At 40.9% G+C, this 13,837-nt stretch overlaps 1 protein-coding gene across 1 annotated transcript in view; it reads right to left on the reverse strand.

Annotated features, from left to right (window-relative positions):
* Positions 1-5,603: 5,603 nt before the first annotated feature.
* The window catches only part of LOC101859519, a gene marked incomplete in the record, with an annotated part of 10,858 nt that continues 2,624 nt past the window's right edge, over positions 5,604-13,837 (reverse strand). Inside the window, 6 exon segments of the mRNA XM_005109639.2 lie at positions 5,604-6,023; positions 7,282-7,768; positions 9,372-9,425; positions 10,157-10,346; positions 11,174-11,338; positions 13,501-13,740. Of these exon segments, the coding sequence (XP_005109696.2) occupies positions 5,787-6,023; positions 7,282-7,768; positions 9,372-9,425; positions 10,157-10,346; positions 11,174-11,338; positions 13,501-13,740 (1,373 nt within the window).

The raw sequence follows: 13,837 nt of genomic DNA on the forward strand, positions 1-13,837 counted from the left end.
GAGCATGTGTAAATTATTTTCTGGTGTGGTTTGCTCCTTCTTTTCTATCAAACGTCTATCGTCTTTATCTCCCCTCCTTTTTTGTGTTTGTTACTCTTTTGTAACGCCTCTAATCTTCGACACTTATATATGACCTTATTGTGTTGCAAGTGCTGTAAAACTTTTACTAAAACTAAAGACCTGTTGCAAAACACTGCTATTGTCAGAATTTTTTAATTTTCCTGAACAAATGAATGATTATTATTATGTTTGTGACTAGCAGGTAGATTTTCATTTACAAGGTACCAGTATTCCATGTTGTTGTTGTTATTGATCCAGCAACAGCTGGGCTTTCGCCCTTCTGTCCAATGCCATGTAGTGATAAGTGCAGGTCTGCTGCAGTTGCTGTAATGTTCCATGGAGTGTGTTGTCTATGTTAGGTCTCGGAGGGAGAAGGGTAGCTCGGATGTCATTTAGGGCTGTGCAGTGGAACAGGTGATGATCCACAGTCTCATATGCATAGTCACACAAGGGACACATTAGGGGAAGTTCCGGGTTTATTCTGTTCAGGTGGAAGGTATTACATGTAGATCTATTTGCTTCCAGTTTGCTTCTTCAGAGATTTGTCAATTTTGTTCACATGGGTTTCTCTAGTGTTCTGTACCATACGGTGGTAACCGTGTGTATGGTACTTGTGTAATGTTGATGCATTTATGTAGCACCATAAATCCCACTTTTCAGATTTCTACTGGATCACGGACTGATTGGTGTGATTGGATGGTGATTCTAAAAATGTATGTCTTGCATCTTTGCAGGCAGACAAAGTGACTTTAAAGATCAGATATTTTTGTATAATAACTGCCAATGTTTCATCAATTACCATTATTTTGAATGTAAATAAAGTGTTTCTCAAATCTATATATTTGTAGATCTGTTATTTTTTATTTTTTTTCAAGTTCGTGTGGTTTGAAACGAAATTATCGATAAAAGAAAGGCCTACCGCTGAACTCAAACTATCCTACCTTTAGCATGTAGGGCATGTTCTTTTGTCAGCATGAACAGACTCATCCTTTTCTAGCTACACTTTTTTAAATAAACCTTGTATCAACCTGTTTGCAAGACAAGAATGAAAAGGAATTGATTGACGCATAGAATAGATTAATCACGTTTCTGCTTTATGGTACTTTATCATACGAGACACCGTTCCAGGCCCAGTCTCATGCCACTGGCGGCAAACTATTAACACTTACACACACTCTCTCTCTCTCTCTCTCTGTTTTATTTTATCTCGTTTTGTCAAACACTGACCTCTCTTACTTGATTGCCTTTAGTTTTCGACATGGCTGTGGTGTTTGCTCAGATGGTTCACACATCACGTATCATAATCATACTTCAGTGGGTGGTTGGCGGGTGCTCTGGTGTGGTTTGCTCCTTCTTTCCTATCAAACATCTGTCGTCTTTATCTCCCCACCTCCTTTTTTGTGTTTGTTACTCACTTGTAACAGTAACACCTCTAATCTTCGGCACTTATATGACTTTATTGTGTTGCAAGTGCCGTAAAACTCTTACTAAAACTAAAACATAATCATACTTCATACTATTTCTATTACTATTCATTGTGTGGGAAATGCTGGCCCAAGATCGTCCAACGTGACACTGCAAGCTAACGAAGGGAGCCAAAGCAGCAGAGGCCAAGCGAATCGCCGATGCTAAACAAAAACGCAACGTGCGCAAGTCCAGACCTGCCTCCACAAGTCCAACAGCAGACTACCCGTGCCCACAATGTGGGCGAAACTTTCGAGCCCGGATAGGACTAATCAGCCATCTCCGGACTCAGAGTAACCGTCAACAGACCAATTTGTGAAGTCATGGTCATCGTCAAATGCAAAGGACGAACAACATTCATTCTGTGGGTAATCCTGGAGGTACGCGTCCCTAATGAGGCATTCTTGATGAACCCGATGAGATATCAAGGCTGTCCGCCTATATTTACTTGGTTCAATCAGTCTTGTACATGTATCGGAGATGGACGTTAAATTTAACTTCGGATGTCCTGCTTCATAGATAATGTAATTTTTGATTATTTGAAATATTTGTTTCAAAATTGAAAGGAGCATTGATCGATCCAGGGTATTAAGGGCATTAAACCTGTACATGCATATAATATGTATTATCAATATTATCATTTCACCAGACCCTGGTTTGAATGGTTTTCTGGGGAGATAGGAAGTGTGCCATTGCCTCATTGACACTTGGACTAAAACATGCTTTTTACCAGCCTTCTTTGTCCTAGTAACGTAGATTCTTTCAGAAATATACTCTAACTTCAAAATTTTAGAGAAAATGAAATGCGGTACTGGTACTTTCTCATGTACAGTACATGAATACATGTGTGTACGCTACAGACTACATGTACTATTTAGGGTCGAGCCAAAGGCAAGTAAATGAAGACCTACTACGGTCAAACCCCGTTGTCTATATCTGTTCCCGTCGTTTTATGCAAGAAAAATTATGAAATTATGCAAACTGAGCCCAAAAATGTGAAATTATGCGATTCTGTTAATTTTAACAAAGAATGATAAAGGAAAATAATCAGAAATTATGCAAAAAATGATCAAATTTTGCAAAATTATGCGGGGTGCATAAAACTACAGGGACAGCTATATGTACCTCCTACCTTGGGACAAACACCTTCAGACGACTTTAATTTTACTTCTATTTCAAAATAAGGTAAAACAGCAACAAAATGTGGCCTTGTGGTTAGGCTCTCGGACTCGCAACCGTACGGTCGTGGGTTCAAATCCCGCCAGGGACCCGTCGTTGTGTCCTTGGGAAAGGCACTTTGCTGCACTTTGCACAAATTTTCCTCACTTCACCCAGGCGGAAATGGGTAACCAGCTATAGACAGTGAACGATCTTGTCAGTTTGATAGTTATAGTGTTAGAGCGCGTGGGATTCGCAGCTTGCACTGTATGCTTCCTCGGAAGCTGAGAATGTTTCTGAGTGTTCTCAGAGGGTCTGCTGGGGTAATGATAGTTGTAAAGCGCATAGAGCATGCTGTTGAGGATGGATATGCTCTATATAAATGCAATTATTATTATTATTATTATAAAACAACAAATAAAACAGTTGTAATAAATAATAAAGAGCTGAACATTTGCTCATGATGCCTCAAATCTACAAGACAAGGATGGGATGGGCAGGAGAATGGAGCAAATCAGTGACAAGTGCTCAGCCTTGCTTACAGAATTGTGTGTTGGAGAATTAGCCTGTCATAGTATCATCAAGCAGCCATTTTGATGTAGTGGGTGTTGCACCATGTGTAAATGGCGATCAGTTCACTGGCGGTATAACGGGGCAATTTTGCATTTATTTAATAAGGCCGTTCAAGTACAACCCAGTTGGTGGATGGCTGCACTGACAGTGTGATTATAGTGAAGACACAAAAATACTGTGTATGGGCGTGCAAGACCTGGCAGTTATTCATTAGTAATTTAGTAAAACTGGTATTTCTAACTTCGCTTTGATTTATTCTCAGAGGAGATCTCGGTGTCTTGTTCAAAAGCACTATTCTGAGTCGGAACATGGTTAGGAGTTACAGTTAAAGAGCAGGAAAAGAGGTGAAAGGGGAAACTTTTAGCGAAGAAAATTTTCTGTCGCTGTCAGTGTCAGGTTTCGGATCCGGGATATCTAGTCTATTTAATTTATTGAATGAAAGGCGAACACGGGTGCCTCTACTCTTGACCCTAAACCTATGAGACGAGGGCCCCATCCATCCACTCAGCATGGGTTGGCCTTGAGAACCGAGTCAAAGCAACCTTTCATCTGAACTGTGTAGATGGGGGCATAGAACAATAACAATCAAGAAAAGGGTTTCATCAGCGTCGTCAGCTGTTGTAAATGAATTTTTTGAACTTGCATCGACACAATTATAATGTTTAGATCACTTCTTGGGTGACTTAAGGGGAGGGCTGCTTCGACCCTGCCTGCCTAGGCCAACTTGGGAGGAAATGGATGTTGATGAATGCAACGTCCCGGCAGATTGACGGGGATACTAGTTTAATACTAATAATAATAATACATGATATATTTATATAGCGCTCAACTCCGATTAAAGTACAATGTATACAGTATACAGGCTCTGAGTCTGAGCGCTTTACAATACAATACAACAGTAACATAAAACATTGTGTTCTGACCAGAAGAAAATCTCTTCAAATGTTCCTCTTATTCATTTAAAAACAGAACGTTTTATGTTAATGTTGTATTGTATTGTAAAGCGCTCAGACTCAGAGCCTGTATACTGTATACATTGTACTTTAACCTGGTTGAGCGCTATATAAATATGTCATGTATTATTATTATTATTAGATTATTATGTATTAGTATTATTATTACCATAGATGGTAAAAGAAATTTCTTTTTATCAGCTGATGACCTTAATAAACTGCGAGTTGGATGTACAGTCTCAACAGATTTGATAAATATAATGGAACGGCGCATTATCATTCAAACGACATAGGGTGGCCAACTTGTACTTGTACACAATTTCTTTTCTCAACAGGAAGCCAATGCAATGTCTGTAAAACAAAAGAGGTGTAGCAGAGTCTCATTTTCTTTTCCGTAAAACTAAACATGCAGCATTGTTTTGGACAGTTTGAATGAAAGAAAAACCTCCCCGCGTGGGTGTCAAACTCACGTACTTATTTATTGTATCGACTTCTGCGTGTGACGGCGAAACGCCCGCTACACCACTGATGCCAGTCCCAGGACCGGATCTGGATTGATGAACTGACTGTTTGTTCTTCCTGTAACCTACCTACATCATGTACTAACTAGACGCCAAAGAATTCAAATTCTGGAAGATAATCCAAGTTAGGATTGTAGGCCAACTAAAGACGACCACCTCTCATCGAACATTCTTTCCTCCAACTCATGATTTGGTGCTGTATAATAGAAGAAGTTACGACAGCAGAAATGGGGAAATCGATCAGGACTTACGGTATTTTGAACTTCAGCCCCCCCCCCAAAAAAACCCAACAACAACAACCCACACACACACAAATAGTAACGTGAATCATGAGCTAATTTGGATGTTGTTGGCAACCCACTGTACTTTGGGTGATGATATTTAGTGAGAAAGAGAATAAGATACCGGTACATACCATGTTACATGTAGCTATTGTTATGCTTCTGTACACACATGTGAGCCTTTCTGAACTTTCTCGGGTGCCTCTTCTCCTTATGTGACGAAATACGCAAATTATGGAGGATTTGTGTAATCAAATCACGTCATGCATTTTCAGTTCACGAAATTAACAATAACATTAACAGGGTAATATTTGACAGAACAACCAGTCGATGATTTAATTACAGTAAAAAATGCCAATGCTCTTAGAAAATATTATACTTTTTTATTATTTTTGTTGCATCGCAAAGTGTGTAACTTTATAACAAGGCTCGGTCATGAATATTAAAGCTGGAAATCAATGGATACCCACATTGAATGGGGAAAAATGTGCCAGCACTCCTTGAAACAGTCCAGCTGTGATTTGGAATACACACACACACACACACATATAGGCCTATATTTATATATATATATATATATATATATACTGCATATCACAAGCAGAAAGAAGTTGCATTTTTTTTTAAAAATTAAAACCACCCTGAATAATAATTATCTGCTTCAATGATAATCAACAACTAAACCTCCCCGCCACTCCCCCGCCATCCTGATCTGTCATGTCAGTAACTGTTTCATACAGGTAACCTACGAGTATTGCACTGCAAGTACATGGCAACTAATCTTGGTAGTATGAACTTGTTGTTTCATTGTGAAATCTCCGGAACCGGAAGTCCGACCTGTGTTCCTTCAAGTTCCGGAACAACACAGGCCAACAGCTCCAAGAAGAGACGGCTGTTCTGACTCTTGACCGGAAGTTAGCTATGGTATATGATGTAGCGGCTTTTGTCTTCTTTGTATGCGAGTCCTTGACACCTGGATTCCCGTCATCTGCCGACTCATCCCAGTCCATCACCTTTAAGAAAAAAAACCCCACAATTTTTAAAAATCATAGGCCTCATACAAATAGAATTACAAATAAATTACATGTGTACCCAGAGTCGAGTCTTAATTTCTTTTTCTAGTCAGTAAACTTTTCATTCTGTCTTCTTCGTTTCCGAGCTAAAACTCCAAGGTTAACTACCTGTTCAGATCCTTGATAGCCAAACATTCAGTTTCTAGTAGCGTTCTTCCATTGGCAAAGGTGTGGCATGGTATTCTACGGGGTTCATGTATTTAATAATAATAATAATAATAATAATAATAATAATAATAATAATAATAATATGATAATAATAATACATGTAATAGTAAGTAGCACTAATAAACTTATATAACGCAAATCCACGCTGGACAGCAAGCTGCATGAGCTTTACATTAGTTCACAGCAGACCCCAGAACTCTCAGAAACATTCTCGGCTTCTTTTTTAAAAAATACACAGAGCAAGCAGTTGACTTGAGCGCTCAAACACTGACAAACTGACAAGATCTTTTGTTGTTTCTAGCCGGGTGCACATTCCCACCTGTGTGAAGTGAGGAAAATTTGTGTAAAATGTCTTTCCCTAGGACATAAAATCAGGACCCTGACGAGATTCGAATCATCGACCTTACGATTGTGAGTCAGCGAGCCTGATCACTAGGCCACAGACGCCATTTCCTGCTATTGTTGTCATTCTGTTGTTGTTGTTGTTGTTTTTTAAGAGTTATGTGTACCTGCATTTTGCTAGCTCGATTTCGCCCGTCTTAGATTAAGATTGCAGTTGAAGGGTCGAGAGTGTCAGTGTCAAAGTTAAAAGTTCAAGTGCATATTTTGTTTTCCAACACGGTTCGCACTCGACCCATATAGTCTTGGTAACCAAGCTGAGGCGTACCGGAACTCAGTATTCAGTATGATACAACCCCCCCCCCCCCCCCCAAGCTGGCACTGTAACTCAGTACATATACCATGCTAACAGACACCGTACCCCTCCCCTTTTCCGCTGGCCCTGTAACTCAGTACCGGTACCATGCCACCCCCCCCCCCCCCCTCGGCCCTGTAAGTGTGTACCGTGCTAACAGCCCTGTCCCCCCAAAACCCCTCTTTCAGGCCTGATGCGATTCAACGGACAAAAAACCTCTTTCGTTGGATATCAAACAAGACGCGTTTTTGCGGTAGCAAAGAGTGCACTCATAAGACTGACGTGGAAAGGGGATAGGGAGCAAAGGGAACTATGACAGTCTATCCTTTTACTTACAATTGCCGGCTTATATTGTCTTGGAACATCATAACGTTGACAGTCAAAAGTGCTCAAACCCCTGCAGTCTGGGAACAGAACACTTCCTTCAAGTTCAAGAGCTCCTGGCGTACCGCCCACGCGATTGTTGTTGACGTCATCCCACCCAGCATACCCGGAGTTCAAATATTGCGCTGCCGAACTCAAACTGATTGTTTCATCAGTTTGTGCGTGCGCCTCTTGTTCACAGTCGAGCGACACGGAGTATTTATTGCTATTGTTGTTGTTGTTGTTGTTGTTGTTGTTGTTGTTGTTGTTGTTGTTCATGCTCCGGTTGTCATGGTAAGGGCACTGGGTTCCGAAAGGCGGCTGGCTGTCTTGGCGTCCGTGGGTTCGGTGCCACTGGTTCCTCCAGCCGGCGTAAGTCGGTCGTTCCGAGAAGTCCTTATAACCGCCCCAACTCAGCGGAGGTACAGGTGTTGGGGGTGCGCTCCGCCTAGAGGGTGGTCTGCTTGTCAGACAAAATATATCTAGATCTAATAATGTTTAGTAGTTTGTTAGTCTGTTGTAGGGGACATTGTGTGAGTGTTTGTGTGTGTGTCCTGTGTGTGTGTGTCCGGGGGGGGGGGGGGGTTTTACTTCTTAAAAAATTTAGCACACGTCAACATAATAACGGCCGTTTGATGCAGACAAATACCGATAGAGACCCACGGAAACAACATAGGAAAAGAACAGAAATAGGACCTACCATTAAGTAAGCTATAACCAGTGGCAATCTCTAACCACCCACCATTCTCGTTCATATTGTGGAGGATACAATAAATACAACGTGATAGTGTGTCACATGTCTATTTGCAAAATTCTGGTAGAAGGCTGGGGTAAAGCATTCTCTGGACGAGCTTAATTACGACCAATAATTTGAATACAATGTGTTTAAACAAGCTAGTCGGCTCGATGGTGACCATTTGGTAGGCCATTGTTCCAGGAGAGCAAAATGTGAAGGCTTTTCTGAAGGGTAGAGTTCAAAGAAGTTAAAGAGGTCGACTTTCCCTCTCTGATTCACCTATGTCTTATTTGTTCCACGTTTAGAAAAGTTTCCAATAAACATAGATGCACTTACCGCTGGCAGTTGTTGATTTTTTCTCTGAAAAATCTAAGCCAATGCTAGAGAGTTGTTGTTTTTTTTTTTGGGGGGGGTAACAGAGTATCTCAGTCTGCCTGATAAAATGTTGTATCCCTCTACTCTCAACTTGGGTTGGGCCCTCAAACTGACAGGCAGGGTCGAAGCTACCCTTCTCTAATCAAGATGACTTAAATTGCGTCAACAATTTACATACTGTTAGAGCTAGGTTCCCTTTGACGTTATAATATAACCCATGGGGTTTTCTCACAAATCAATGTAATCTGAAGAAATACAAGCAGCCTAAACAATAATATTCGCCCCTGCTGGTTGGGGGGGGGGGCATAGTTTTACTATGGGGGAGCAAAGAATACACCTGCCGTGAGACTGCGTGTCGTAAGAGGCGACTAAAAGTGTATAGGCCTGGTTGCCCGAAAAGTGCCAGTTTGCGGAGGGCCAACTACCCAACCCAGTAAAAAAAACCAGTAAGTTACAGAAACAGGGACAAACCCGCTTTCTAATTTCCGATCTTGGGAGACGGAGGAGCTTCTTCACAAAGATACTGTAGGTTGTAATATCTTTGTTCTGCACCAGCAGGAACAATGAAGGACAGCGGACAAAGGAAAAGTGGGAAGACATGGAATAACATCAAGAGGCTAGCCCAGGATAGAGAAAAGTGGAGGGTGTTTGTCCGTGGCCTATACCCTGGTGCAGGGTGAGAAAGGCAATGAAACAATAATACATGTATTATGTAGCGGTGTATTCCCCCAACCGCTGATGAAACTAGTCCATCTAGACGACCCCCGTGAAGAGACACTCATGACACTGACATTGCAGAACACGAAAAAGGAAAGAAGGAAAGTGCAGTATCGTCGTAGTAGTAATTTACGATTGCAGCAACAGAAAATGAGAAAGAGGTAAGAGGGAGTTGGTCTGGTTGCAGCAACAGAAAATGAGAGAGGTAAGAGGAAGTTGGTCTGCTATGACCAACCTTGTCGAACCTGGTCTCTCCGGGGCCAGAGTGGAAGCACGCAATTGATTTGCTCTGAAAAAGAAAAAGATGTTGTACGAGTGCGGGTCTCAACGTTAACATGACTGTTGTTGTTTTGGTTGCTGCTGTTGTTTGTTTAGTTGTTGCTTGACCAGTAGCAATGAACCATGAATAACCAACTTTTATCAGGTTGGATGTGGTCAGAGGCGGCGGGAGCGCCAGGTTTTGTTGTATTTTGTTTTGTTAATCCTGAAGCTGTCTGTGTTAGTTATCAGATTGCAGTTCTTGACTTAGAATTTTAAATCAAGATTTTGTACGATAATCCTTTTCTCAATATACGTGTGTTAAACCATTGTCATGCGTTGCTGTTCCGGAAAGATTGCACAAAATGGAAGCTGCGCAATGTGTTTTTAGTACTTTAATTTTTATAAATACTAATACCGGTATTAGTTTTTGTGTTTTGTTTGTTTTTTTACTGTTTATTCTTGTTTGGTGTACGAAGGCCTACTTTACACATGCAAATGACCTTCATAATTTAACAACGCTTTTACTTGACACAAGAGAAATGCTTCAATGTATAAAGGTTACATGCACAGGGATACGCCAGGATGAACCAAGAACAGGGATAACATCCTGCTCTATAAACGTTTCCAGCATAGAGTTTGAGAAGAAAAAAAACAGTGGCTGTCTTTACAATTTAAAATTATATCCTTGTTACCATTGTATGTATACGCTTACAACTCTAGCTCTGCGAATGGGCAAATGTTCTAAAACTCAAATATAACCTGATTTGTTCCTGTGCTGTTGCAGACAATGGCCAGTCTATAATGGCATTCTCGTAGCCCGTAGGTCTTTGTTGAGGGTGGCCGTGGGTTGAGTCTGCAGGTACCATTGTGGCTGAGTGAGGGTAGGTTTCGGATCCTTCGGGGTATTGACCTTCAGGGTTTTGGCCTTCGGGAATCATCTGCTGTTGACCTACAAAATATGAAAAATATGCAACGTAGAGTAGAAAAAAAAACATACTTTGATAGCGGTCAGTTTTACCTTTTCTCCATCATCATCGTCGTCATCATCATCATCATCATCATCATCATCATCATCATCATCATCATCATCATCATCATCATCATCATCAACAACAACAACAACGACAACTACAACAAAAACAATAATAAATACAACGACGCCTGGTACCTCCACCTTTTTACTTTAGTTTTAGTAGAGTTTTTTACGGCATTTGCAACTGTCCTTGAACCCTCACCATTTATGTGTGTGTGTGTGTGTGTGTGTGTGTGTGTGTGTGTGTGTGTGTGTGTGTGTGTGTGTGTGTGTGTGTGTGTGTGTGTGTGTGAAAAGAGGAAAAAGGGGAAGGTGTGTACGTATCAGTGTATTGTTTGTTTTAGTAAGAGTGTTACGGCACTTGCAACTCAATAAGGTCATATAAGTACCGTAAAATAGATGTATTACAAGAGAGAAACATACACACACAAAAAAGAGGAGAAATAAGGACGATAGATGTTTGATAGGAAAGAAGGAGCAAACCACACCAGGGCACCCGCCAACCACCCACATATCAGCGTATGTAAAATTCCAACGAACATCATGTAAACTCTTAGTTTAGGTTCAGCAAGTGTTTTACCGCACTTGCAACCCAATAAGGTCATATAAGTGCCGAAACACACACAAAAAGAAGGAAGGGAGATAAGGAAGATAGACGTTTGACAGGAAAGAAGGAACAAACCACAGCGGAGCACCCGGCAACCACCCACTCACTGTGTAAACTCTTATGTCCCAGAACTTACCAACCGTGGAGGCCGGACAGCGATACTGATACATCTGGTCCATGGGCGGCATCCCTGGTTCGGTAGGTACACGACCATCATGTCTTGTCCCAGAGCCACTCCTTGACGCAGTCCTGGATCCCGCACGGACCCCTTCGCCTGCCCCGCCCCTGCTATCTCTCCCCCCTGTGCACCAATAATTACATGTAACAATAGTTATACTGGTGAGGAAAAAAAAATGTTTAATCAAAATAGAGTCTGAGAAATCGAGCCATCGGCACGCTCCGCGTGTTTTTTGCTCTTGATAGCCAACGTCAGTTTTCTGTTAAGAATGTCCTGGCAACAGCAGAAACGCGATTAGCGCATAGGGACTAGATTTATCTGATTTTGCGTTTAAACCTACCATTTTTCTTGGGTGACAATGATCAAATTATGTCATTGCGGTTTTTGATAAACAAAGACCTTAACTTCATCAAAAGACAAAGAATAGAAAATATCCGCCCCGTGGTCGGGAAAAAATACCAATATGACAATCTAATTCTTAAAACTACAAAACAAAACTACAAAACATACGGCGAGCGTTCCTTTTCGTTCTTTGGTCCCCAGGTATGGAACGAAATCCCATATAAAATAAGATCTGCCCCAACAATTTCCATTTTCAAAAATCAGCTGAAGCATTTTTTATTCACAAAAGCATACCTGTCATAATGATGTACTGTGATATATATGCATGTGTATGCAGACTGTGAGACTGAAGAAATAGCGCGTGAGAATGAGAGAGAGAAAAAGAGAGAGATAGAGAGAGAAAAGAGAGAGAAAAGAGAGAGATAGCGAGAGAAGGAGAGAGAAAGAGAGAGAGAGATAGAGGGAGAGGGAGAGAGAGAGGGGGAGAGAGAGAGAGACAGAGAGAGAGACAGACAGAGAGACAGACAGAGAGAGAGAGAGAGAGAGAGAGAGAGAGAGAGAGAGATAGAGTGGAAATGTTTTTCTATCTGTATAGAATTAATGTTTTAATGAATGTTTATAGTTACTCACGTTTCAACTGTATTTTGACTGTTCGTGAATTTATATTGCATTGTATATTTTAGTGAACACATTTTCAACCTCACTGCGAGACTGTTTTTCTGGTATAAAATTTTACACATATGCATTTATATTATATGTACAGTACTTTGTTTTACGTACACATTTATGTCGATTAATTTTTAAGATGTGATGTCTTTTTCATTGTAATGCGCATTGAGCATCTTTTAGGAAATGGAAATGCGCAGTAAAAATGCTATTTATTATTATTATTATTCTATTTTTTGACGTTGCTGCGACGAACGCTAAGTGAAGAACAAGAATGTTATTTTTATAACGTGGTCTACATTTTGAGTACTTAATAATATTACTCATGAAGAAAGGAAAAGCGTAAAGACTCAAAAGTCTAGATCTTTTACGTACATGTAATAAATAAAGCGGTACATTTCTTTTGATCGCATGTAGTCTACTATATAATACACGAACTGCTTGTCACTATCTAACACTTGACATTGGAATACATAATAATGGGTGTGTGTCATTTGCTGCACTTTGTTTGAATGTGTTCTTTTTTCCTACAAAATCACCAAGAGCTACTTCTTCGAAATGGCGTCTAGTTATGTCCCAAACCAAGTGTTGTCATTTTGGGAATTATGATTTTAAGCAAAATGCTTCTTGTCTAGCAACTATATGGGGGACATAAAGAAATTCAAAAGTTAGTCTGGCAACTATAAGGGGGTCATGAGGAAATTCAAAAGTTAGTCTGGCAACATCAAAGCTATGGTTTATTTACAAGAAATGGGCAACTGCATCAATTTTTTTTTCAGCCTTCTTAGGTATCGTATCATATTACGCTCTTATGTACTATCATCATTCACGTTACAAGATGTCATCCCCATGTTTATCCAAAACATGTACACATGTCTATATTATTATTCTTTTTTTTTTCTTCATTAAATAAAATCTCCTATTTCCCCTACCCCCAGTAAATAAAATTGTTTTTCGTCTCTTCCTTCACGTTCGCCTTTGCTCCGTTACTTTCTTACTTTCTAAACCCAAATCTACTACTGATAGATATGTGGGAGTAGATCTTGCTTCTAAGTCTAATGTCCAATGAAATGTATATAGGCCAACCGGTAGACATTGAAATCTTTTTGCTCATTCCGGAATGACGTAAGCAGGAACAACAACAACAACAACAACGACAACAACAACAACAACAACAACAACAACAACAACAACAACAACAACAACATTATAGGCGTTCTTTGCTACAACACGCCCAATAGCACAGTTTCACGCGAGGCACAAAGGCTGTTATGTACCCTCAGACTTGGGCAGTGTAAACCAACCAAAGTTGAAGCCCTCTCGGTTCGTCGTCTGCTCGGGGACCCCTGCCTTCTCGACCCCCTCTGGGTGCTGCTCTCCTGTCTGTGGATACGCCGCCCAGTGTTCGCCGTCCAGGCAAGGATCAGCTGCCTGCCCCACGCTTTCGGCAAGGGGTGCTTGTCCCTGGTTGTATTGTCCGTCGCTCATGCGACTGCAGCTGGTTCGGGTTCGTCGACCTTGAGGGTAATATTGTTGAGAAGAATAGAAAGGAATCCGGCATCGATGCCACCCCCCCTCTCTCTCTCTCTCTCTCTCTCTCTCTCTCTCTCTCTC

The sequence above is a fragment of the Aplysia californica genome, unplaced genomic scaffold (genome assembly GCF_000002075.1).
Source record: "Aplysia californica isolate F4 #8 unplaced genomic scaffold, AplCal3.0 scaffold00799, whole genome shotgun sequence".
In the NCBI taxonomy this organism is placed as follows: Eukaryota; Metazoa; Mollusca; class Gastropoda; order Aplysiida; family Aplysiidae; genus Aplysia; species Aplysia californica.